The sequence below is a fragment of the Hippocampus zosterae genome, chromosome 5 (genome assembly GCF_025434085.1).
Source record: "Hippocampus zosterae strain Florida chromosome 5, ASM2543408v3, whole genome shotgun sequence".
In the NCBI taxonomy this organism is placed as follows: Eukaryota; Metazoa; Chordata; class Actinopteri; order Syngnathiformes; family Syngnathidae; genus Hippocampus; species Hippocampus zosterae.
Genome location: NC_067455.1, coordinates 3,642,616 through 3,668,299, shown reverse-complemented (window position 1 = coordinate 3,668,299; position 25,684 = coordinate 3,642,616). Strand labels below are relative to the sequence as shown.

At 45.2% G+C, this 25,684-nt stretch overlaps 3 protein-coding genes across 6 annotated transcripts in view; all 3 read right to left on the bottom strand.

The window, feature by feature from the left end:
* The window catches only part of tmem145 (transmembrane protein 145), a 31,215-nt gene extending 11,135 nt beyond the window's left edge, over nucleotides 1-20,080 (bottom strand). The window contains exons 1-7 of the mRNA XM_052065137.1: nucleotides 19,708-20,080; nucleotides 10,962-11,036; nucleotides 9,563-9,640; nucleotides 7,858-7,944; nucleotides 7,267-7,368; nucleotides 3,113-3,197; nucleotides 2,504-2,575 (exon numbers count right to left, since the gene is read on the bottom strand). Of these exons, the coding sequence (XP_051921097.1) occupies nucleotides 2,504-2,575; nucleotides 3,113-3,197; nucleotides 7,267-7,368; nucleotides 7,858-7,944; nucleotides 9,563-9,640; nucleotides 10,962-11,036; nucleotides 19,708-19,818 (610 nt within the window). The 5' untranslated portion in view covers nucleotides 19,819-20,080. The remainder of the gene's footprint in view (nucleotides 1-2,503; nucleotides 2,576-3,112; nucleotides 3,198-7,266; nucleotides 7,369-7,857; nucleotides 7,945-9,562; nucleotides 9,641-10,961; nucleotides 11,037-19,707) is intronic.
* The window catches only part of ddx61 (DEAD (Asp-Glu-Ala-Asp) box helicase 61), an 81,986-nt gene that overhangs the window by 55,788 nt on the left and 514 nt on the right, over nucleotides 1-25,684 (bottom strand). The gene's annotated exons all lie outside the window — the stretch shown is intronic.
* lipeb (lipase, hormone-sensitive b) overlaps nucleotides 20,899-25,684 on the bottom strand; it is a 28,858-nt gene continuing 24,072 nt past the window's right edge. For all 4 annotated transcript variants that reach the window (XM_052065027.1, XM_052065028.1, XM_052065026.1 and 1 more), the window contains one exon: nucleotides 20,899-25,520. In XM_052065027.1, the coding sequence (XP_051920987.1) occupies nucleotides 25,146-25,520 (375 nt within the window). In that variant the 3' untranslated portion in view covers nucleotides 20,899-25,145. The remainder of the gene's footprint in view (nucleotides 25,521-25,684) is intronic.

Genomic DNA, 25,684 nt, shown 5'->3' with positions numbered 1-25,684 from the left:
CGTTTTGGACAGTGACACAACAAAAAAATTTTTCCGTCGTCTCATTGCATTATTAATTGTACACAACAAATTCACGGATTACTAGTTTTGAAATCGGTCAACTCTAATCGCTGGTCGATTATTGTTCAAATGAGTGTAAGCAGCGTAACAAAATTAGTGCAAAATCACAACGTGATTGATTGCACACTTTTTTTTTCAGGCGGACCCAAATAACATGACGTGGCGGGCCGGATCTGGCCCTCGGGCTTCGAGTTTGCCACCTGCGGACTACAGTGAACCGCTACTTGGCGGTTCGATGATTACGGATTTACTCTCTTGCGGATTTTCATTTGCGACAATAACTGTAGTGGGGCTGTTCTCCTAAGCGGAAAAGTTGGAAAGGAACACCCGTTTTCACCTCTTCGATAACTTGGAAATTCTTCCTTGGTGGACTCGAAATCCAAATCGCCCCGGTGGATCATTTATGGACCATGAAAGTCAAATTTAGCACACCGCATTGTAGCCAACGACGGGCGCGTCAGCTCAAGTGTTCACTCGCTCCATTCTTCCCGCTAACATTTATTCTAAGCTGCGCCAACTTGGAAGAATCAAGGTAAAAATGGTGCACGGGAAGTCATGTGGACAATATAAAAGGGTATCACTGCTGGAGGTTTAAAAAAAAAAAAGAAAAAAAATAGTCCTTGAGGAGCCAACCGCATCACTGAAATGTTCCATTTAGTCATCGCGTTTATTCCTTAAACGAGACGGAAGCTTTGCGCTCGACCTTGGCGTCCTTCACTTGCTGCGCGCAAGGCAACGTGAAGGATGAATCTTGCAAAATGACATTTGAAAAATACGCGGGGGTTCCGCGCGCCGGCTCGCATGAAATGTGATCTGAATGAAAGATGGAGACCGACTAACGCCTTCATCTCACCGTGTCTTCCTGAAATCCATTTGAAGGCATGAATACATTTCTAATTACATTTAATGAGTTTGTTTGTCAGCAAAAAATCAATCAATCAATCACGACGATACCTTGACGATTTCGATTTGTCCTTGTTAATTGACTTGTCTGGCGAATGGATTTTACCCAATGATCCATTCCAGCGTCCCCATAACCCGATTTTGTTCAATGTTCCTAAGAAAGAAAACTAGCGCTGTATCATAGCTGTCAACTAGAAATGTCAAGAAATAAACATTTGTGTGAAAGATGCCCGCCTCTCAGTGGGGTGGCGAAGTGAATGCCACCGGGAGAGCTCAAGTCGGCGTTTCGTCCGATAAACGGCGGAATTGAGGCGACTTCGGCTCTCCTTGCAAGTCACCACGATTTCGCAATCCATTGTTCCACTTCTCGCAAGCAGCAGTGTAGAAAAAAAAAAAAAAAAATCGCAACTATAGCTCAGCGGCCCGGTAAGTCCAGTGGTTAGCACATCGGCTTCACAGTGCAGAGGTACCGGGTTCGATTCCAGCTCCGGCCTCCCTGTGTGGAGTTTGCATGTTCTCCCCGGGCCTCCGTGGGTTCTCTCCGGGTGCTCCGGTTTCCTCCCACATTCCAAAAACATGCGTGACAGGCTGATTGAACACTCTAAAATTGTCCCTAGGTGTGAGTGTGAGCGTGGATGGTTGTTCGTCTCTGTGTGCCCTGTGATTGGCTGGCAACCGGTTCAGGGTGTCCCCCGCCTGCTGCCCGAAGACAGCTGGGATAGGCTCCAGCACCCCCCGCGACCCTAGTGAGGATCAAGCGGCTCGGAAGATGAATGAATGAATGAATGAATGAATGAACTATAGCTCAGAAGTTGCTGGCCAGATAGGCACTGATGAGTGCAAGGGGGGGGACAGCCCGGTCTACGACTTGACGTCACATCTGTTCCGTGCATCCAAACTCGAGGGACTATTTTGGCAAACTCGAGATGAACACCAAACTTGACACCATTGCTCCGTTTCCCCCTCGAAATGGCCCGCTGGAGGTTCAATTTAAAAAGTATCGCGTTGCTTCCATCAAACATGACCAAAATATCTTTTTGCTTGGCTTATGGCGAAGGTCCGGAACCTGCAGCTCATTAGCGCCGCCCTAGTGGCTCCCTGGAGCTTTTTCAAATGTGTTTGAAAATGGAAAAAGATGGGTGGGGGTGGGGGGGATTATGGCCATCAAAAGCGGGCCGAAAAATGCGTTCGATGCGCCTTGGCAGAGGGCGATGCTCTAGGAAACAATTGCGACGGGAAACGGCAAACACGGAAGTGGAGATGGGACCCCATTCCAGACCCGTGCTTCAAATGGCTGCATCGCGTGAGGTTGCGTGCACTTGAAAATTTAAAGTGAACCGTTATGAAAAGAAGCCCTTTGCCATTATCGGGTGTAAAATAGCAAAACTGCCAACTTTCATGACTCCAAAGCCAAGAAGAGAGGGTGGGGGGGGTCGAGGAACATGAGAAGCTACTTTTATCCCATCAAGACAACATGGCGGGTTTTTAATGGGGGGGGGGGGGGGGGCGGCACTGTGGCGGACTTTAAAAAGGTACTTACAGGCAAAGTAGCAGGAGAGCAGGAACACGGCGGAGAAGATGACCAGGAAGGTGGTGTCCGTCTCCAGGATCCCTGGAGGACCACAAATAGAAGCGGCCATGTTGGAGGATCACGCCAACGCTCGCTCCTCTCACTTCGTCCGTCATCATCAATCCATCCGTTACGCTCGTTTGTCAACCTCACTCCGCTTTATTGGCCGCGCTTAAGTCGGCAAATTCTCATATAATCGTTTCTCTCTCCTCTTGCTAGACATGTTCGATGCCACTCTTTTTTTTTTCCAGGCCGATAACTGTCTGCCACTTCACTAGTAGTACTTCACTAGTACTTCACCAGAGTATTGACTGAGACCGAGATGGAGTTTGCTCAAATTACGAGAAAAAAAAACTAAACGTCTTTCTTTCCCTCTGATTGTTTATTTATAATTAATCGCAGAGATTAATTATTCAGTTATTTAATCACAGAGATCAAGATTGACCTATTGGCACATCCAAGTGTAAAAGACACTTTGTGTATCGGGTTCTTTTATGCATCAGTGGTCGGGGGATCAGTCTTTTTTGACGAGTACCCGATCCATTTGCAATAAAGGCTCGTAGTTTCCAGCGTTCTTACCGAATTCATCGGCGGAGAAGTGCTGCGTCCAGAACGACTGTCCGTTGGTCAGTTTCATCTCGTACTCCAGCCGAAGGCCGTCGCCCTGTGTGGGACAGCCACGTTTCACAAGCGCCTTGTTAAAAAGCCAGGTGGCTTTATTTGCGTGACGTCGGACGCGTTACCCTTTAAAAATTTTTTTTTTTTTTAAATAGAGTTTGACATGACCTTATTAAAACACAATTTTATGGTCTTCATTGGAGGCAACACTAAAAGCAGGAACGCAGAAGCTGCTGTCTGCCACTGCTCACACCCAGAAACTCGCATGCAGACTCACCGACTTCACTTCAAAGCAAAGTTTCCAATCAGGTTTCAAGGTAGTCTTTTTTGATGACGATTTTAAGGCCGGCGTGACAGTTTGAAACCGTTTCAAACAAGGGTTATCCTCAAAAGGAGGGATAAATTGTCAATCGAGAGTTTTAAATCGGGGTTACAGTAATAATTGTTTATTTTATGAGAGGAATATTGTATGTTGTCCGTTACAAGGAAGGACCGTCTTTTGGGGGGATGGGGGGGGGGGGGGGACAAACAAATAAACAACACAAGAAACCAGAGTTACGGCTTTAAATTAGGCATTGATGCCATAGTTTAGATCTCAAGTTATTGTTTTTAGATTGGGGTTTCAAGGCTGGGTTAGGATTTCAAATTAAGGTTTCAAAGCAGTGATGGGCCTTCAAATCAGTTCTCCTAGGAAATTGACTACGGGTATGTATTTCCTCAAATAATAGGCATGCCCCAATTCGTCGCCGGGTAGACTTTTGAAAATACGGTTTCAAGCCGGAATTCCAGTTTCAACTCAGCGTTGGGTTTCAAGTCGAGTGCCTCCTCCTCCTCCTCTCAAACCCTTTTCAAAAACAAACAAACCGCCAAGCAGACGATTCGCCGCGGCCGGCTGATGACAGCCAATCAAACGCATCCGTCAGCCGGCCCGCATAAACGCAAACTTGCTCGATTTCATCAGAACCTCAAAGCCGACTTTGAGTCGGACTTCTAACGATGTCATCATCCGCTACTTGATGGATTGACGGCCAGCCGCCGCCGTTGTCCATCAAGCGGAAAGTTAACTGATGATCAGCGGCCCCGTTGGAGCGTTTTTGCTGCAATCAATCCATCTTCCCGCCGCTAATGGAGCCGCGCTCGCAACTCGGAAGAACAAACAACGGGAGGAAACGCTGTTGCCGGGTAAATAAGGGGCAGTGCCAAGACGCTGCTGACAAGTTTAGGTTAGGCCGAAGAATCGTGAGCGACAGTGAGATATTATTTGATTATTTATGTTAAAGCAAAAGAATATGGGGACTCTGGCCGGCGGGGTGGGAGTGTATCTTTTAAATTGTGAGTCCGTGAGCGTTAAGCGGTGCGTCCATTAGGCGAGCCCGGCGTAACGCTGAACGCCGCTCTGCTGTAAGCATCCATTCACATCACATCACTGCCTCCGTCTGCACCCAAACAAACAAGGAGACTTGCAAACGCCGACGGAATGACAAGCGGGCCACAGCGCACCGGCTGGAATCAAACCCACGGCCCGCTTGGAAGCGGGAGCGCTCCGTGCTCGGCCGCGGCGATTGATTGACATCCATGCGGCGGCATCATAAGGTTTGCTGCGGGAAATGGTCCAATTGTAATTATTTACCGAGGGGTGTGTCAGAAGATTTATGACAAGAGTTATTTTTCGAGATACGACTTTTTTTTTTTTTGCTTTGACTTGAGAGTGCAAGTTTAAGAATAAAAATTATTAATATAAATTATTATGTATTATTATTAAATAAGCAGCAGTTTGTCAAAAATAAACAACTCATCAAATAAGAGGCTACGAGCTATTGATTGCAACTTGAAACGTATGGTCAAACAAAACCTAAAGTGAAGAGTATGAAACACGGTACGTAATTAAAAAAATAATAAAAAAATGAGGCGGCCTTAAAAACAGCCCGTTAGCACTCATAACAGTTAGCGTTAATCTTTTAAGCAATGAACATTTGAAAACAAAAAGTAGAGCAACACACGTAGACTGACAATACAATATTCACAGGCACATATTCTTTATCCTCGACAAAAATTGACAATAATTACAGAAACTTACAGAGTAAGAAGTCGAGTCTCCTTCATTTGCATGGACACGACTAACCGACAGCGCTGGCTGCCAGCGGCCGAGGCGGCCATAAACAAAATTGGGCTGCAGCATTGCATCATGAGCCGCAAACTGTTGAAAGCTTTCCATTCTATTGAATTATCTTCTTACGATATTTGGTGAGTACCAGTTCTCCTTTTTAAAAGAACAAAGAAGTGCTTTTTGGAGTAGGAGACTCCTATTTCAAGGCACAACTGTATTTGAAACCAAAACCACAAATATGTTTTCTCCATTCAATCTGGACAATTGACTTCATATTCGGTCTTTCAAGCTGGCGCGGGTTGCATTCGAATAACAGCAAACTTGCAACCTACGAGTTTCCGAGTTGGTGACGGCCGGAGTTCAAGAACATGATTATAAGGTTTGACCCAGTTCCAAATGATACGTCGTGCAAAAACGCCGACGCGGCGAGGCTAAATTTAAGCCGACGTGGATTGAAACTCCACAGCGAGCCAGCACAAAAATCATCCTGGAACCACACGGGCCTCCTCGGGGGAGGTGCGCCGGCTGTATTTTTTATTTTTTTTTTTTGCCTCGCCGTTGCTTACTCCATAAATAGACACTGCGGAGCATATTATTCAAATTGCCAAACTGGTTCACTTGTGCAACTCGTGGGTTTGAGCTGTGATTTCTTGATGTCCTGAGAAAAAAAAAAAAGAGAAATAGAGGACAACGCCAAATTCCCACCCACTGGGCATCCTCCGGTTTTTGATGAGACTGCAGATGAACATATTCCATAAAAGTTGCTGAAAGTCAGCTAAAATAACTCGACTGCCTTTTGACCGACGTAGAAACTACGAGGGTGCGGGAATGGCACTGCTTCAAAATAGAAGCAAGAGATTATATTTTTGGTCCACGTGGAGATCACGGACCGCTTCAAACATGCTAAATTTGACCACAATCTGAAGAACACTGTTCCCAGTGTTCTGCGCACCCAAAAAAAAAAAACAAACCATCAGGATACAATACTTGGAATATTATTTGTGGTCCAACGCCAAATCATTTTGAGAACTTTCAGCCGAAAGACGCATTCTATCTGAGCGGCAACAACAAAACGGAGCAACGCTGCAGTAAAAAAAAAAAAGGCGACGGTGTCATCCAACAGCGACGACAATGAATCAAATTTTCCAGGTGTAAAAGAAAAACCAAAAAAAACATTCAAAATTAGTATTCATTCATTCATTCATCTTCCGAGCCGCTTGATCCTCACTAGGGTCGCGGGGGGTGCTGGAGCCTATCCCAGCTGTCTTCGGGCAGTAGGCGGGGGACACCCTGAATCGGTTGCCAGCCAATCACAGGGCACACAAAGACGAACAACCATTCGCACTCACACTCACACCTAGGGACAATTTAGAGTGTTCAATCAGCCTGCCACGCAGGTTTTTGGAATGTGGGAGGAAACCGGAGCACCCGGAGAAAACCCACGCAGGCCCGGGGAGAACATGCAAACTCCACACAGGGAGGCCGGAGCTGGAATCGAACCCGGTACCTCTGCACTGTGAAGCCGACGTGCTAACCACTGGACTACCGGGCCGCCCATCAAAATTAGTATTCAAGCCATGTTAAGTTTTAACAATATGCGAGGTTGAATACATGTTGTGGATTTGAAATCACTTTAACGGTTTAACAAATAAAACTTCTAAACAAATAACAAAAAACTCAAACCAACTCCTAATAAAAAACTCAAAGCGACTCCCTGAAAAACGATAAACATTTTGGACTAATATGTGACTGTCGCTTGGGCTTCTTCCTCATCTATACAGCACTCTATAGCTCCATTATTATACTGCCCCCGGTGGCAAGCGAAGCATTTGCACTCATTTCAACGTGGAAAAACAAATTGAGATTCGCATTTTTGAGTTACAACTGCTTCATCGGGGCAAATTCGATTCTGAAATCAAGGAACCACCGCAGTAAGGATACGCCGACAATTTGAGAACGTGCTTATGCGTAATCAAACATGGGCTGCCGCAAGGGGAAGACCACTTACCCCGCATTTGCTGAGCGCGATGTACCACCACCTCTCCCTCACTGAGCGGAAACTGCGGCCGCCGATGCAGCTCAGCACCTCCTCGCCATCGTCGCCCTCCACCTGACGGAAATGGAGAGAGAGAGAGAGAAAACACTGCCATGACCCAGATGGGACATATGCTGGGAGGGTGAAAGTGGGATGATGCGAGCATATTTCACAATCAAAAAATAGTTTGAAATGTGGCACACGCGCCACAAAGATCTCTCACGCTGGATACATTTCCCAATGTGATTAAAAAAAAAAATCTTATCTGCTGGTTATTGGAATAAGATAAATGCTTTTTTTGGGCGGAAAAAATGGCTAAGATGGAGGCAACGTACTTGGAATGCTACTTTCACGCTGCATTGCTTGGTGTTAGTAGGGTACACACGCACACACACACACACACACAAACACACTCATAATTAGGCCAGAAGATCAGCGCCGGGCCAAGCGCCATTTTTTTCCACATTTTTTTTTTTTTGGCTTGTGAATTGAAACGACGCCATTGAGATGACATAACAGGAGGCCCACAAAATATAACGTCCACGTGCGTGCAGGTGGTCTTACCACACATCCCGACCAAGTGTAGCGGGTGGTGAGGTTGATGACCTGGTTGTTCTCGGGCCTCAGCACCGCCTCCTTCTGGTAGCAGTTCTGACGCGGATGAGTCAAGAAAAGATTCATCAACGTATGCATAATCACATCCGCCCGTCGGCATGACGATTGCAGTGGTACTTCCATTGACGAACGTCTCTTCAGCCGAAATTTTCAAGTTACCAAACGCCTCAACGGGAAAACATTGCCTCTTGTTACGGAAGAAATTTTAAGATACGAAAGGTGAAAATACCGTATGGGCGGGACCTCTACCGAATGCATCTATGTGTGCTGATAGATAAACAGTTGGGCGATCGCTCACTATGCTGATGTTTGCATTGCACATTTTCGAAGGGTTGTTAAAAGCCGACAAACGCAAACGGATCGGTTCTTGACAAAACGTCAGGCAAAAACCACTTCCGAGAGAGAACATGGACGAAAGAGGGCAAAAAAACGATGAGTCAAAAGTTAAACGACCATCATTTTTATTCTTTCCTCTGTTCTGTTTTTTTACGTAATGCACAACTCGCATTTAATGCGCAATAACCTCACTGGAACATGTATTTGTTACATATTTGGATGCATTTTTATGCTTTAGAAAAAAATTTATGTCTGAATTTTGGGGGGCTCGGAACGGATTAGGACATTTCAATGGAAAACGCGCCTTGACTTAAATAATTATCTTGTTCAGAAATTTCTTCCAGAACCAATTAATTTCCTAAGTAGAGGTACCACTGTATATTTATTGTAAAAATGGATTGGGGGGGGGGGGGGGGGGGGGGGAAGAGAGTGCTTCTATAAATATAATGCGGGCGGGTACGCTGAACGACGATATAGCGAGGAAACCGTAATACATATTCATTGTATCCTCCCGCCCTCATGATATGGATTTTACAGATGTGATGGCAGAAACTTGATGATTACGTTACACCGGAAGACAAATGCTACTGTTTTTATAGTACCCCCCCCTCCTCCCCCCACACACGCTTGCCGTCATATTAATTGTCTTTTTAATCATCTCTTTACACTTTGTGAGCACGCCCACTCATGTTGCACAGCAGCAATATGACAATGTTTTATGAGGCCAGCGGATGATGTGTCGCAGTCGGTATTAATAGCATTATCGATTTGGTCACAGGAAAGAAAAAAAAAAAAAAGGATAAAATGCCTCCACATCACAGGCGTGGATCAATAGGATATGAGCGGCTATAATTGAAAAATGTCAACGCCGGCGAGAGGGAACGGCTTTACTTGAAATCTGTGCTGCATGTGATTGTGACTTGCCGGAGGGGGAAAAAAAAAAAAGAATATGACAATTGAACAAAAATAAAAAGTAAGGAGACTTCGGATTTTGAAAATAAGAAAACTAATTCTTATTCGATTTTACGTGACAAAATTAAATGGAGTTGAGGAAATTTTATTCATTATTCATATTAATTAATTGCATATATTCCAACTGTCACACAGGCATTAAAAAAAAAAAAAGTTAAGCACTGAATAATTAAAGGTAGTCGCGGCAAAACAGTTGAACATTCTTGACAAACTGCACACATGGGGGACAATATGACTTTTGAGGCCTATTTTTCTGTAAAATTATGTGCAACTTGTGACCACTCCCATGCTTTTATCTTTCATTCCAATAAGTGATTATTGAATGGCGGTTGTCAGAGGGGCTCACCTTTTCGGGCCTCTTGTACACAGCCGGCCACTGGGAAGCATCGTCAAAGTAGAGTAATATGTTCTGACAGCAGCGAGACTGCACAGAGAGACAGGAGAGAGAGGGGGGGGGTTGGAAAACGGAAAAAAATGGTGGCATTAAGAGGCGAGGCGAGTGAGCGATGCGCGCGGATCAAACAGGAGGCAGCCGGAATGACAAAGCGTGCCCCCCCCCCCCCCCCCCCCGCACTCCCCCCACCGCCAAGGCTGCAGGGCTAAATCGAGAGGAGAAGTGAAGGCCTAACAGAGATGAGGGTGGCAAGGAAGAAGAGGAAGCCTGAGGGAAGGAGGAAGGAAGGGATCACTCGAGCGAGATCAGGCCCTCGTCACACACAACTCGCATACTACAAACTAGCGAGGAAACTGGTGAAAAGTTGCTTTCCGGGGGGGGGGGGGGGATCGCTCCCTTCTCCGCCACAAACTATGTACAGTAAAACTGATAGGGTGGCTTAGCCATTTTGCGGTGCCGTTCGACTTTGTTGCGGGTGTCGAGAGAACGGCAATCCATCCCATAATGCCTTGTCATTATGTTGTCATTAAAAGACGTAGATCTCAGCCGTCGTTAAATCTAGCAAGAAAGTCAAAGTCTTTGAATCAAAGGCAAAGGCATTCGGAAAAACACGAGAGAGCTGAAACGTATGGGGGGGGGGGTTCTAAAATGGCCTAAATTTCATGACGTCACCGGCTGATAATTCTCAGGCATTGCAGCAATAATAAAAAAAGCTTTTGATTCTGTAATCTTCACAATTTACATATTTTGCACCATAGAGACCCATTATAATTCATATTTTTGAATGCATCGTAAACCTAATGTGTAAACATGCATTTCACGCGATTTTTACGTCAATCACTTGGACAGACGTATGCATGCCACATTGTGTGGGTTGAGGTCATTCCAATTGTGCTACTTTTAGGTGGCGCCAGAGGATCGCAAATGAGTTTGCCTTTTTGCAGGAGGCTTCAAACCAATGCATTTTACATGAACACGTCCGGTCGGGATTGTTAGTTGGCTTGGTTGGGAGCTCCAGACACTATTTTTTTTTTCTTTTGCAAAAAATAAAGAATAAAAAATCCCAAAGAACTAATAAAAAACTATATATGTATGGATAGCACAGATGCCTCTGAACATTTTGAGTGTTTGAAAAAAAAAGAATGTTTGTATAACACAAATTGCATCATTTCAAAAATTGTAAAATGTGTAACTTAGGGGTTTTTTTTTCATTTGAAGGACCCAAGGGTTAAGGGCGGTGAGAGGAGAAATCCCGGTTTGCTGACGTCCGGTGTGAGAGTGACATGGAAGTAAGCGCACACACACACAAATGAACATTTTCTCACACACACAAGCAGTGCGGTCATCTTACCTTGGGGTAACGGAACCGGAAGTCAAGACGTCCAAAATCGGTGAGGAAGCAGAAGCGAGTGAGGAAAACCCAGTCCTATGATGGCAACAAAAACAAGATGCACATTAACTCGGGGCGTGACAAACAAAATGAATATACAATGATCCATCACTAGATCGCTCCCCCCGTCCCCAAATGTATTCAGAAAAAAACAATGACAACATGAGTGGATTCTGATTGGTTGTGCATCTATGCAGCCCCGCCCAGCACCTTTCCTTGTGTCTCATCGTCATCGTTTTCACTTATCGCGGCACGGTAAGGTGCTTCGGAGTATAAGGCAAAATAATTGCCTATTTTAAACTGGTTTTCATATCTCGGGCGCACCGCATTATAAGGCGCATAGAAGAGAAGCAACAATAGTGGCTGCGGTTGCGTTATGCGTCCACTAGATGGAGCTCCGCTAAAGGGAATACAATACAATTCAATAGATGCTGATTTATATAGCGCTTTCACAATCCAGCTTTATTTAGATTGAGCTTTCACAACCGCTGCAGCTGTAAACAAATCACTTTACAGAACAGTTACAATATTACAAGAAATCGGAATATTGATCCATATAGAAGGCGCGCTGCCAGCTGCCAGCTTTTGAGAAAATGCAATGCTTCTAGGTGTGCCTTATAATACGGAAAATACGGTCATCACTAATTACAACCTTTTTCCATTCCTCCCATTAGTTTGTCAGAGCGAAACTTTAAAGGTTTCTATAAAGTCGGTGCATCTCCACTGAAGGCTCCGATACCAAATGCAAAGACTTTCTACAAAGTCCAAGTACGGTATTTGAAAGTCAAACGTTTCGACGTGATTTCCCACGCAACACAATGAGGAGTGTTCAAAATTGCATCTCGCATTATACAGTAAAGGTCAACTTGAGCGCAGGTGGGCGGGGGGGGGGGGGGGGGAACCATACACATAACAAAAAAACAATCACTTTGAGATGAGATACCTCTCATCCGGAGACTTAACATCAAACCCTCCTCCGAGACAAAGAAAGTGGGCCTCCTGCAGACTCCAACATGCTTCTCTTTTACACTTATTAAAAAGTGGCCTGAAGGCTGGCTGCTATGAACTCTCCAGCCAGAGCTGGGACGAGGAAAAAACAAAAACAAAAAAAAACGTAGCCGTGCATTATTACATTATTATTGCATTATTATTACTACATCAACAAGACTGGAAATTCCACCGCTGACAACTAAAAGCAGGCTAAGAGTCGCCAGTTTTCGTTGCCATATATCGACTTGCTCAAAGGCGCAGAAGTAATTCAGCCGCCGTCTGCCAGCTAACCGGCAATGGGCCCCCGGGAACCTTCGCTTTGTAACTCAGCGGATGCCAAGCTGCCCCTCCCCCCCTCCACACCCTTTCCCCCATGCGTCTATGACAACCGAGGTGGATCTCTTTGAAGTGACGACGGGGCCGGCATCGGTCCCTCGTAGCCATGACGACGACGGCTGCATACCGTCGGCCCCGCGGCTGCCATAGACACGGCAAACAAAAAAGGCAGACGCGGTCATTAAGGACAAGCGGGCTTTTTTTTTTTTTTTGTTTGGCCGATCGCTTATTCGCGCGTTCGTCTTTCACCTCCGTGCCTCAATCACGCCGGCGGCCATTGTGGCTGACGTTGAGCAATAAACTGAAGAGCGCTTAAATGGCTTGACTTCCGTTTGCCTTTCCTTCAGTCTGAAAACATTGCGCGCGCACACTAGGATGCTGAAGACATTTTTAATCTTTTAAACTCGGCATAGGAATTTGAAGTCAAGATGGCGCCCGAGTAGGCAGCCGTCAGCAAGTGCTCTCATGAGCCTTGCTTTTTTTTGTTGTTCTTGTGTTTCTTTTGTCACTTGTGTTTGTTGTTACGTCGTGTGGACTTGATGTGGACCTTTTTCAGCATTTTTTGGCCACGACATTCATCAAGGAGGAGACTCTGTGCTTGGTGGTTGCGCCTTCTCGGCAGCATGTGTATACCAGCACTGTTTTTGACTGGAGGAATGTCGGCGCCATTTGACTGTCGTTGCTGGACAGTCCCGGGGCGCTTGTGTCTTGCGCCTGTAATGGGCAGCATTTTTCACAACCCCGTTTTGTTCAGTGGCTATGTCGGCGCTGTTGGACAGTCGGCATTGGTGCGGCTGGATGGATGGCCGCTGAAGTTGAGGATGAGGAGAGAGGAGCGTTGGCGCGGAGTGCCGATGCGGATTTGGAGCTGGGAGTCGCGGCTTGGAGTTTGAAGCGGATTATGTGGGACAGAAGTGAACTAATCTCTTTTCGTCAATGGACGCTACAGCTTCGTGTTTGCTTTCAAAACTTTGCTTGTAGCAGACGTGTGCACATTTTTCAGCATGATGTCTCTGATCCACTGGTGAAAGGACACTTTGATCCTCTCCTCTTTCATCTATAACTGCTTCAGACAACAAAGTGTATGCAGAAAAGTGGTGAAGATTGCACGACTGTCTCTGTCCTATGTGTTGTCTTGTGTTATTTTTTGTTATTTTGACTTCAAAATGGCGCCGCGAGAGTGGCTGCCTTTCCAGCAGCTCCTATTTTTTTGTTGTTCTACTTCTTCCTTTCATAACTTTGCTGCTGTGAATCTGGAATTTCTCCATTGCGAGACTAATAAAGGTTTTCTTAATCTTAATCTTAATCTTAGTACAAAAAATAAAATTGGGATGTTCCAAGAAAAATTACTTAATTTGACATTCTTGTGAAAATTAGGTGTTAGATAATACGAAAAAAAAGTCATAATGTTATGACAGCAAAGTCATACCAATACTAAGAATCAAGTTTTGGGAACCGTACCCCCGCCCCTCCCCCCCGGGGAGCTGACTGATAGGCATTCTTTGAAGCCGATGCTGATTCTGAAATTCTGCTAACTGATTCAACCCCAAAAATCCCGAATTGCCAAATATTGCAAAACAGATTCGATTGTAATTATAAAAGTCTGATGTAGTCAAGTCAAGAGGGGGAAAAAAAAACAAGGGCAGATTCGTAATCGGGATGAAAAATTAATTTAGAAAAATATAGTTGCACTGATATGAGAATGAAGCCACAATAACCAAAGTTGTCAATATTTTTCAACAATTCACTCCAAACAGTCGTCAACGGAGAACGGAATGAAAGAAGACGTCGACCGCAAACGGGCGGATCGCCACCATTTACTTATTATTATTATTTTTTATTTTTTCCTTTCACCTCTGGCAGGCCATTAAATCGGGCGCTCGGCCTCGACGCCGCATCGAGCCGATTTTGCACGATTTCGTCTTGCGCTTTTTCTACCTGGCAATCTGTCCTTTCATCTGCATGCATTCTCTCCAAACCGCCCGTTTGCCTGCTACGCCTCATTAACAATTAATTACCAATCAGCTTCGTGGAGTCACCCCCGGCCGCTCAATGATTCATTAGTCAGGGATACACACACACACACACACACACACACACACACTCTCTGAAGGCAACAGATGGACAGATGAAAGCAGTTCTCATTGAAAACACACACACACACACACACACACACGAGAGAGAGCTACTTATCATAACACACATTTTAAAAAAAATTGTGTCCACTTTGATGACAACATGAAGGATTTTCGGCACGCTCCAAAGCGCGTCGACAGGATTTGGGATTTGAGACCGGTAGTATTTTGAAGGTTTAGGAAATAACGCGAATGAAGTCCGCCAGTGCCCCTCCCCCCTTTTTTTTTGCATCCGTTTTTTCGCTTCTCCTCTTTAGAGTCGCGGCGGGGCCGGAGTCAATTAATAATACTACATTTTATTTATAAGCGCCTTTCAAGACACCCAAGGACACTTTACGATGATAAAAAACACAAAACAATTAGGGGTTGAGCAGCGGCAGCCAAAAAACGTGCCAGCGTTCACTCAATTAATTAAGTAATTAATTACGTAATTAATTAGGTATGTAATTAATTAATTAATTTCGATCACGTGACTGGAAATCGGTGGGGATCACGTGATCTTTAGGGTGATCGGTTATCGTCTGAAAAAGCTCGGATTATTCCATTTTCTTAATTTCTTCCTTCAAGAGTAGAACATTTTTGTTGACCCGCTTTTCACCACTGGTGATTTCTCGCCCTTGAACCCTTTTTCATGCACCAATAATGATAACCTGTAACCTGATAACGTGATAGGCTGTCCACCGTAGTGGCCGCTGTCCCCGAAAGGGTTAAAAAAGGTGTCAAGCTGGGATACCTTGACTAATGTTTTAACTCAATTAAAAAAAAAAAAGTTGACCGAGATAATTTGGAAGTGCTTTTTTTTTTTTTTTTTTTTTTTTTTTTGCTTCTGAATGCATTGCTGTGATATCGGATAAGGAATTAAAATGAAATGACGTGAAATCTGAGGGGGTAAAAAATGAGCAAATCTGTAGTTTTAGTATTAGTTTTTTGTTTTAAGCACGTTATTTGCAATGCGGGTGAGAAAAATGCCAATGATGAGTTCGTAGTAAACAACAACAAAATATTTTAATTTTAAAAAGGGTATTCAACGGGCCGGGTATTGATTCAGGGGTAGCAATATTTCTAATTCATTCATTCATTCATTCATCTTCCTAACTGCTTGATCCTCACTAGGGTCGCGGGGGTGCTGGAGCCTATCCCAGCTGTCTCGGGGCAGTAGGCGGGGGACACCCTGAATCGGTTGCCAGCCAATCACAGGGCACACAGAAACGAACAACCATTCGCACTCACACTCACACCTAGGAACAATTTAGAGTGTTCAATCAGCCTGCCATGCATATTTTTGGAATGTGGGAGGAAACCGGAGCACCCGGAGAAAACCCACGCAGACCCGGGGAGAACATGCAAACTCCACACAGGGAGGCCGGAGCTGGAATCGAACCCGGTACCTCTGCACTGTGAAGCCGACGTGCTAACCACTGGACTACCGGGCCGCCCTATTATTCTAATTCATTGAAAAAAAACGTTAAAAAGTTTTTTTACTCGCAACAAAAGTCTTCTCAACTCGGGATGACTCGATACCACTTTCAAAAAAAAAATAAAAGAAAATTCCTGGCAGAAAGCGAAGGCGTGCCTTGCGGCAATACAAAGATAAGAACCCCCCACCCCTCCCCATCTCATCTGATCTTGGAACGAGGCCACACACCCGCGGCCCTCCAGATGAGGACCCCCTGGTGTTGCAAAGCGAGTGCAGCTTCTGCAGGTTTTTTAGTACTTTTACTATTTTAATCAGCACTCACTTTACCCCACCCCCCCCCCCCCCCCCTCTCGCAGCCAAGATGTTCCTCACTCCCCCACGACCGCCGCTCCAAAGGGACGTTTGAGCGCACACCGGCGGCAGCCACTTAGGCCGATTGTCGGCATCGACAAGGCCCGGCCGCTTAAAGCCCACTCAGCTGCGGCCATGCCTTTGGATTAACTTTGCGTCTGCCCATCTCGGCCTTTCCCTGATGTCAAGAACAAAGTCACGCGACGGCGCCGCACAGCGTGGAGGGATGGCAGCGCTGATGTTCCAATGACCAGTGACCTTGGGGCGGCAGCACGTCGCGCAGTGCCGCCTGGTGGCGTTGACATTGCTCTGTTGCGCTTGGCTTGCCAAATGACTTGTGATGCATTTAGGGACCGTCTGGGAAGAAAAAGACTCCGAATGGAAGTGTAACTGAGCGGTCCAAACGCAACCGCGACTGGTTGAGGATCTTTCAAACGACTGCAGGGTCATCAATGCTACAGTCGAGGCCCTTTTTGTCACCCGGGATATGTTCCAGAACCAAAATCCACAATAAAGACCTTGCAGATACCATCAAAAGGTCAGTATCGGCCCGATACCAATACCTGGTATCGGTATTTGGCCATTACTAGTGTTAACCATTCCGAATCGGAAAATCGGTTTGGATTCAAAAGATGCAAGCGCATCGAATCGTTACACTTGAAATAATTTCTAGAGACATATCGTATTGCCTTATAAATCGGAGAGATGTCTGAAGGACATTTACAGGTCGTTCATGCGCATGTAAAAACAGCAACAAGAAATTCATTGCTCATAACCTCTCGAACCGCACCGTAAGAGCACTGAATCAAACCCAATCGAATTGCTCCACTTTAAAAATCAAACCATCCTTGAGTAGTATGTTCCGTTATCTCTCCAGTTACTGTATTTCGGCAGTTCATGAAGTCTTAACCCAGCGTTTCGCCCCCTGGTGGTTGGCTGACTCGCGGCGGAGAAAGTGCTTGACGAGTGTCTGTGGCGTTAACGACACCAACGTCAACACACGGCGCCTATCAGTCCTAGCTAGACTGCCGTGTCCATTACAGTTGCCGGAGCATCTTTACAAAATGCTGCGTTCAAGGACACGGCGCCATTGCTGATAGAAGAGCGCAGCCCGCCAATCAAGCCATCCATCCATCCACTGCGGGGTGCGCCAGCTGTTTGTTCATTTAGTCGGAGTTGCCATTGAATCGTGCGTCAGCTGTGGTGCAGCTGATAAATTGTGGCTTTGCTGTGGCCCAGCAAGGGGGGGTCAGGGGTGGGGTGGTGTCTTTTAAAAAACATTTTGGCGGCGACATCAAAATAACATGAGAATCGTGCAAAAATGCCCTCGTTTAAAAAAAATAAACGGCACATACGAAATGCTCTTTGCAGCACTCTGCAGTACATATTGAAGTGTTTAATTTTTAAATTATGGCATCCATTTACAAGGCTGGCATGTGCAAGTGATTAATGAGGGGTGGGGCGTTAATAAATGGGGGAGATGTTTGTGTGTATAAATGTATTTTTATAATGTGAGGGGTGGGAAAGGAGGCCTCGGTTTAATGAAATTGTAGCTGTAATGGATATTTTAATGAGGGGGGTGGCAAAGGGTGGGTCTGCACGAGGCCTTTCAACTATTGAAGTAGACGACGGCATTCAATTCGGGGTAAGGCTTTAACTGGGAGAGAAGTTTTGTTTTGTTTTTTTAATATGTAAGACTGAAAGGAGCCGCTTTCCCGCCCCCATCAAGCAAAAAAAAAAATGACGTCTGCTGTTTACATATTGAAGTGAATGGGACATCGGGCGATTTATTCGGGGTACAAAAGAGCAAAACTAAAGGCATTTAGTTATTCAAATGAATGATACATACGGCAACTAGTTAGGGGTAAAACCTTTCAAATGTACTTGTGGAATAAATCAGCAAGTAGCAGTCCAGTTTATTTTTTTCCTAAAGGGAAAACGGAGGCATCCAATTGACACGTGGCATTTATTTACGAAAATGAATGACACGGTGATTAATTAGGGGTACTATGTTCGAAACACATTATCATACTGCATGAGAATCATGAACATGATTAAGTTATTTTAATTTATTTTAACAGATGCCACCTCTGGCAATCCATTGGGGGGGGGGGGGCGGCGTGTCTATTCCAGTGGAGTGTCATGGACATTTTTGATACAATTCTGCGTATTGTTGAACAGAGGCCTGAATCTCTAATTGGTAGCATTGCATTGCACAGAGAGAAGCGGTGCAATTGGGTGCGGTCGCAGTCACCCGTTCACATTTTTATAAAATGCAAATAGAATTTATTGGGACTAAGAATTTAAGTGTTGAGAAGTTGTCTAATGTATATCATTTTAAACAGATTTGTGAAGGGGGAAAAGTCGGCAACTAACGGAGGTGTGGCAACTAATCAAGCAGAGAGTACACACAGAGCAATTAATAAGGAGGTATGGCATGATGGAACATTTGTTCAAATTTGACTTTTTTAATATTTAAAAAACTTTTTATTTTTGCAAAGTGGAGACAAAATTAATTTCCTTTTTGAGTTGTAGCATGCTTTTTTTTGTTTCAGGTGGTTTTATTATGCGCAATAATGATCGTACTTTGAAATTTTAGTTTTTTACCCCCCCCCCTGAGGAAGGAAAATCTGTTTATTGAAGTGACCATCAGAGTTTTTCATTTGGGCTACGGTGTTAGGAATGCACGTTTTATCACAAATGTAATATTTAGTCCGAAGTGGAAATAAAATGAAGCATTTATTTGATGAATTGACACCAATATCTATCTAGCTACAGTATATCTATCTATGTATCTATATCTACGTAGATATAGATATATGGCTTGAAGTAAGGCGTTTCAAATAAACAATCATATAAAAATGAAATCGCAGTAATAAAGAAGTATATTTTGTAAGGGGCAAACGTCTACCTTTGGGGTAGCATCAATTTAGTCAAGTGGCGGCCATCTTTGGCAATAACTGGTGAAGTGGGTCTATTAGACCACACTCTGCTCAACTCGACACCCTTCCCAAAAAAGTCGAATTGTGACACACGTGCAGGCGGTTTCTTTACTCCGGCCTTGGCGGAGGTCTGCTTCTTTCCCTGCACTGTGCATTCGACAAGCAGAGCGCGGATGAAGTCGCAGCCACCTGTGCACATTTCCATCCTTCGCTCGTAAACCCGAACCTGTGACCCGCGTTGGCCGAACCAACGAAGCGACACATCAACGTCAAACCCGCGGCGGCGCGGCAGTCACGTGACGCACACCTGTAACCGGTGTTGCCCCGCGGCAGACAGGGGGGGACTTGGGGGTGTTTTTTTTAAATTCCAGCTCACCTGAGCTAGAACCAAGCAAACAGACGACACACCAAGGCGAAGGTGTTGTTCAATGGCGGCACATGCGAAGAACTTGACGAAGCACAGCGGAATGTGGACGCTCCCACCGTAGGTATCACCCCCTCCCCCCCAAAAACAGAACCTCAAAAGCGTTACTCACCTCATTGGTGTCCACGACGCCTTTGACGTATTTCGCGAGCACAGTGTCCACGCAGAGGACGCCGGACAGCGCGGCCAGCCACAACAGTCTCCCTCCGAACCGCGCCTCCATCTTTCTCGATACCCCGCCGAGGGTGGTCTGTGCCCGGGCTCACTCCGAGCCTGAGTCGGGAGCGAGAGCGCGCACGCAGGGACGCTGAAAGAAGAGGAAGGGGGCGGAGGGGGGCGCGTTCACGCGGCCTCCCCACTTCAAGATGGATGCAAGGGTACGTGTGCGCATGCACGCATTTTTCCACGCGGCACAAGCAGACTGAAAACGCCGACGGACGCGCTGTCGTCCAATTCGATGGCTCTGACGTCATCATCTGCTTTGTTGCTCGCCACAAGGGGCAGTACAGTGTTTGCAAGCTCTGCGTATGTTGCTACGATAATAAAAGGTGCATTTTTGGAGTCGCATGCAATTTCACACACTTAATGTGTCACGGATATTTTGGAATTATATATTTTTAGAATTCCGAAACATGAGAAATATTTTATGGCAATGTTTTCCATTGATATCACGCATGGCCATGTGACATTTGCAACCATATTTTTTAAATTATTGCATGCAGTGTATTTTTGGAGGCATTTTTTTTTTACCAACATGATGTGTTAGTCTACTGCAGGGCCATACAGTCTGAACAAAAGCAAGATTGTTTACTTTGCAAATTGTCAGGTTTTTATGTGAAATACTAAGAATTTTTTGTGATTAAAAAAAAATTTTTTTGTGTGTATTTACATGCTCCAGAAACATGATCAAAAGAACATTGTCTATTTCAGTTTTTTTTTCCCCCATGAGAATTTTTGAGAAAAAAAATGGCATATTCAACTCAAGAGATGAAAATGGGGCACAAATTGTTATGCATTTTGGGTGTGATTCGGATTAATAAAAAATTTAATGGGAGTTCCATACTTTTCAGAGTGATGCTGTCTATATTGTACAATAAAAGTTTTTTTTTTAAAAGTCTCCAAACCTTTGATTAGTTTTTGTATCCGCAACACTCATATTTCCAAGCTCAGCTGCGAGACGATAGTTGGAAACGAAATAATTAAAAGTTTTCATCCACTCGCTTATATATAATCACAAGCCTTCCCCACTCACTGACTTTTGCTTGACTTTTACGGTGACGGTTGCAATGGCACACAAGAGAAGTTCATGGTTGGATAGATTTATTTGGGATAGAAATCAACAAACGCTCCATTTGTGGATCATCCCTGCCAAAGAATCACATTTGACAAACAGCTCTTTCGATAAAAATATCCACACGGATCATTACAAGGACAAAAATACATTCGACTTCTTTCCTTTATGTTTTCCTAAAGGATGAAGGTTTCCAGTCCATGGCTTGTTTAACTGCATCTGATTAGCATTTTGACAGCATGGTGCAATTACAAGTCAACTAGCAGCTACATTGGCTGGAGAACAGATGAACAGTACAAACGGTCTCAGCGTCGTCACCTGCCATCTTTGGTTTGGTATTTTAAGCAAAAGACCTACCAATACAAAATATGAGCTGTCTTGTAATCCTGCAACCAAGCAAGAATGGCCGTGATCTGAATAAGTTTGGGGCAAAGCTGTGCCATTACTTCCAACTCATGAATCCTGCGGATTTGAAATCCTTACAACATGCTGGCTGAAGAAACGTCCGGGAATCAAACTGGCAAAGCGGCCCTTTTCCAGTCAAAAACTCCAACTCCAATTATTTTTCAAGGACGTGTGTGCCAAGAAGGTCAAGATAGCTTGGGTCACTTCGATAAATCTTTTTGAAATGTGCCCGTCTCAAACTTGGACTCAAGTTTGCTGATCCCTAATCAAAGTTGGTCAACTGCAAGTTTTGCACAAAAAAAAAAAAAAGTACAAAGTGAGTGAGCCAGCATGTCGCCGTGAAGGCTGAAACATGACGACTGTTTGAGCCCGTCTGTGGAGCAGCAGCATAACATTGACATCATCGTAATGTTCCAGCATATTTCTACAGGAATGAATCCATTAAAAAAAAAAAAAAACTTAAGTGTGTAAAAAGGAGTGTTCAATGACAAAACTCGAATGGAGGATAATCAACTGCATCCTATGACTGTTCAAATGATGCCGTTGCAAATTCTGTAACAACTGACAACGCAGCAATTTCCTAATTGGCTAACCAGACACGCGCAGACTTCTCCCGCTCCGTTGTGTTGAAAGCAATTGTTTCGTCTGGCTTCATGATCTGATCGCGATCACGTCCCCTTGTGAAAGCACAATTGCGCCAATACCCCGCCTTTATTGGGTTCCGTGTGAAATTTAAAAGTCGACATTCACTTCTCCTACTCTGGTCTGTTGAAAGACATAACAAATCAATTGATTCATAGATCATAAAAGGCTGCGGCGTTGGCGCCACCTAATCATTTATTTGACTGTGGCTAAATTCCGGGTTTACAGGGCCAGCTCTCTCTGGATCTCTGCGTAAGAGCGGCTGGCTTAAAAACGTTTGGAACCTCCACACGGTGGTTTGAGCAGCAGATGATTAAAGTGCGAGTTCAACCTCGTGATCGCTTGAAATGGATGCTGCGTTCCAGGCATCAGGCGAAGACGAATAAACAAACCCCACCCCCAACAAAATAAAAACATTGACACACACGCATACAAACTACAGCAAAAGTGCACAGAGCAAAGTCGAGCCAGACGCGGCGTAGAGGATGAGCTCGGCCGTCCGTCTTCCTATTCAACCACGTTGATTTTCCTCAACCATCTGACAGCAAAATGTGGCGCTAATCCATCTGTCCGATTTTGCTGCTGAAAATCCCCCTCGGAGGGGAGGATATTTGCACATCGGGTGAAAATACTAAATGCTCCTCAAAGGGGAACTAAAGCCGAACATTCTTAAAGCAACAATACATTGTATGTGCCAGCCCCAACCAAAACACGGAACTCTGGAGCAAATACTGCGTTGCTGGACTAAGATTTCACGGAATAATTCATCAACATAAGAGCGGTGCTAATTTAGCTGAAATCACTTTCGGAAGTGACATTGAAGCGCAACGTCCGCTAATACAGAGGGCAATGGAGTGATTTAAAATTTGGTCCTGTGCCCACGCCTGAGATAAACAGATTAAGTGTAACTAAGTGTAAAGGCCTTGTACGAATACATTTATGATCATGGTTTATTATCATATTTTTCAGGCTATAGGTCACACTTTTTTTAATAGTTTGGCTGGTCCTGTGATTTATATTTCAGATGTGATTAGCATCTTTTGAAAATAATACTTGGAAGTTGGACGGGCACCCAAAATCCTTATTTGCAAACTGTGTTGACTTTTGAGTGAATTACCGCCACCTTCTTGACACTGACGGTAATGCACCCAAAATATTTGCCAACTGCCAAGAGAAAAAGAAATGGAAGAAGAAAAAGTAGATTAGCTCTCATGCATTGCAACAGGTGCCCTTCTTCTTTATATGCTAAAGAAGCACCAAACGTATTTGCCAACTGCCCCCCCAAAAAATAGAAGAAATAGAAGCAGAGGAACAACTAAAAGACAAAGTACTAGTCATGGCAACTGCGGCTAGCTCGGAGCATGCACTACAAGGATTTACTCTTTACAAAGGCGAAATCCGACCGCGATTCTACCTTTGGCCACTTGGCAACGTGGGATTATAGTCACGGGAAGCCATTTTAAACTAAAAAGTCAAACTTTTTAGTTAGATGAGGAAGGTTCACATCTAACCAAAACTCATTTGCTGCCGTCAATATAGAGGAGTATGCGTGTGCTGGGAGTGTCAGGAGGGCTGTGAATTGTTGCTTGCTAACTAGTGTATTTGCATCTGTACCGCATTTGAAACCTGCAGGGCAAGTACGAACGCGGTCTGTGGCGCAGCAGCACTGAAGAAACAGCATCATTCTAAGCACCATTTAGGAAGTCATGATGGCGCCCGAGTAGGCAGCCGTCAGCAAGTGCTCTCATGAGCCTTGCTTTTTTTGTTGTTCTTGTGTTTCTTTTGTCACTTTGTGTTTGTTGTTACGTCGTGTGGACTTGATGTGGACCTTTTTCAGCATTTTTTGGCCACGACATTCATCAAAGAGGAGACTCTGTGCTTGGGGGTTGCGCCTTCTCGGCAGCATGGGTATACCAGCACTGTTTTTGACTGGAGGAATGTCGGCGCCATTTGACTGTCGTTGTTGGACAGTCCCGGGGCGCTTGTGTCTTGCGCCTGTAATGGGCAGCATTTTTCACAGCCCCGCTTTGTTCAGCGGAGAGATCGGTGCTGTTGAACGGTCTGCGGCTGGATGGATGGAGGTCTTGAGGAGCCGACGATGAGAAGAAAGGAGCGTTGGCGCGGAATGCCGATGCGGATTTGGAGCTGGGAGTCGCGGCTTGGAGTTTGAAGCGGATTATGTGGGACAGGAGAAGTGAACTCATCTCTTTTCGTCAATGGACGCTACAGCTTCGTGTTTGCTTTCAAAACTTTGCTTGTAGCAGACGTGTGCACATTTTTCAGCATGATGTCTCTGATCCACTGGTGAAAGGACACTTTGATCCTCTCCTCTTTCATCTATAACTGCTTCAGACAACAAAGTGTATGCAGAAAAGTGGTGAAGATTGCACGACTGTCTCCGTCCTATGTGTTGTCTTGTGTTATTTTTGTTATTTTGACTTCAAAATGGCGCCGCGAGAGTGGCTGCCTTTCCAGCAGCTCCTATTTTTTTGTTGTTCTACTTCTTCCTTTCATAACTTTGCTGCTGTGAATCTGGAATTTCTCCATTGCGAGACTAATAAAGGTTTTCTTAATCTTAATTTGACTGCAATAAATCCACAAAAAAATGAGGGCGCAAGGACAGAGTATGAATTTTTTTTGCTGCTTTTCACCATTTACAGTCAAGCCCGGTTCCTAGCCGACTGTACAATGTCGATCATCATGGATACTTTTCCATGATTGTCTCTGTTTATTAGGCCAACGTCTGGTGAAATTTGATTTCAAGATGATTGGAAGATGGGTTGAACTCCCCCCTTTCGAGGATCCACAGTAATAGAGATGGCCACTGGTGAACTCACCCAATTTGCTGCTCTGCTTTCGGAACCAGTCTTCCGTTATTGGTGGAAGAACGCCCGTTTGCGGTTTCTGCGGTCAGACCAAAGTCTTGTCGAACAGAAGGGTATTGATTTTGGCGTCTTCTTCTGCTGTGGAGAGAGTCTCCGACGGGACAACAGGGGCCGTTCAGATTGGAATGAGGATTTTCATTCCAGTCCAGGTGCCTGATCTATGTCAAATAGATTGGTTTGCTACATTATATTTCCTTAAAAAGCGTGAAGCATCGTATAATGGATGCGAGACGGCATTCATACAGGACCGCCGTCCGGTTTTCAAAGCAGAGGGAGGGTTACTTCCTCTTTGTGGTCTCAGCATCACCTTGCCTAATCGTGTCTCTCCTAAGCGCCGACGCCCTCGACGCCATTTTGGGTGATAGTAACAAAGCCGTCTGTTTCAGCCATTTTAGTCCCGAGCCCCTCATCCAGCTCACCCCGGACAAGCAGGGCGGCGGCGGCGCTGCCCCTGTCGGTCCGTTCTAGTTTGCGGTGCTTTCGCGGCTCAGGCGGCAGCGGCGTCTCCTCCTCCGTGAAGACGGCACGGATCCGCTCGGCGCACACGTTGGCCGCCTCCCTGGTCTCCCGGGAAAGCTGCGACAGGCTGAGGAAGCCGTGGGGGAGGTCGTCCACTATGCAGAGGGTGACGGGCTTGCCGACGGCCCGTAGGCGCTTGGCGAACATCACCGAGTCGTCCAGCATGGGGTCCAGAGCGCACGCCTGAGGATAGCGAAGGAAACGGACGTGTCAGGCATCTTAATGAAGGCGTGAGGAGAAGGAAGCCAAGTGCTTCGTGCAAGCCATATTTGCCTTTGCGCTGACTCACTGGAGCCATTTTGAAAATCCCAAAACAACACAATCTGCAGAGGAGCTTATAAGATAAG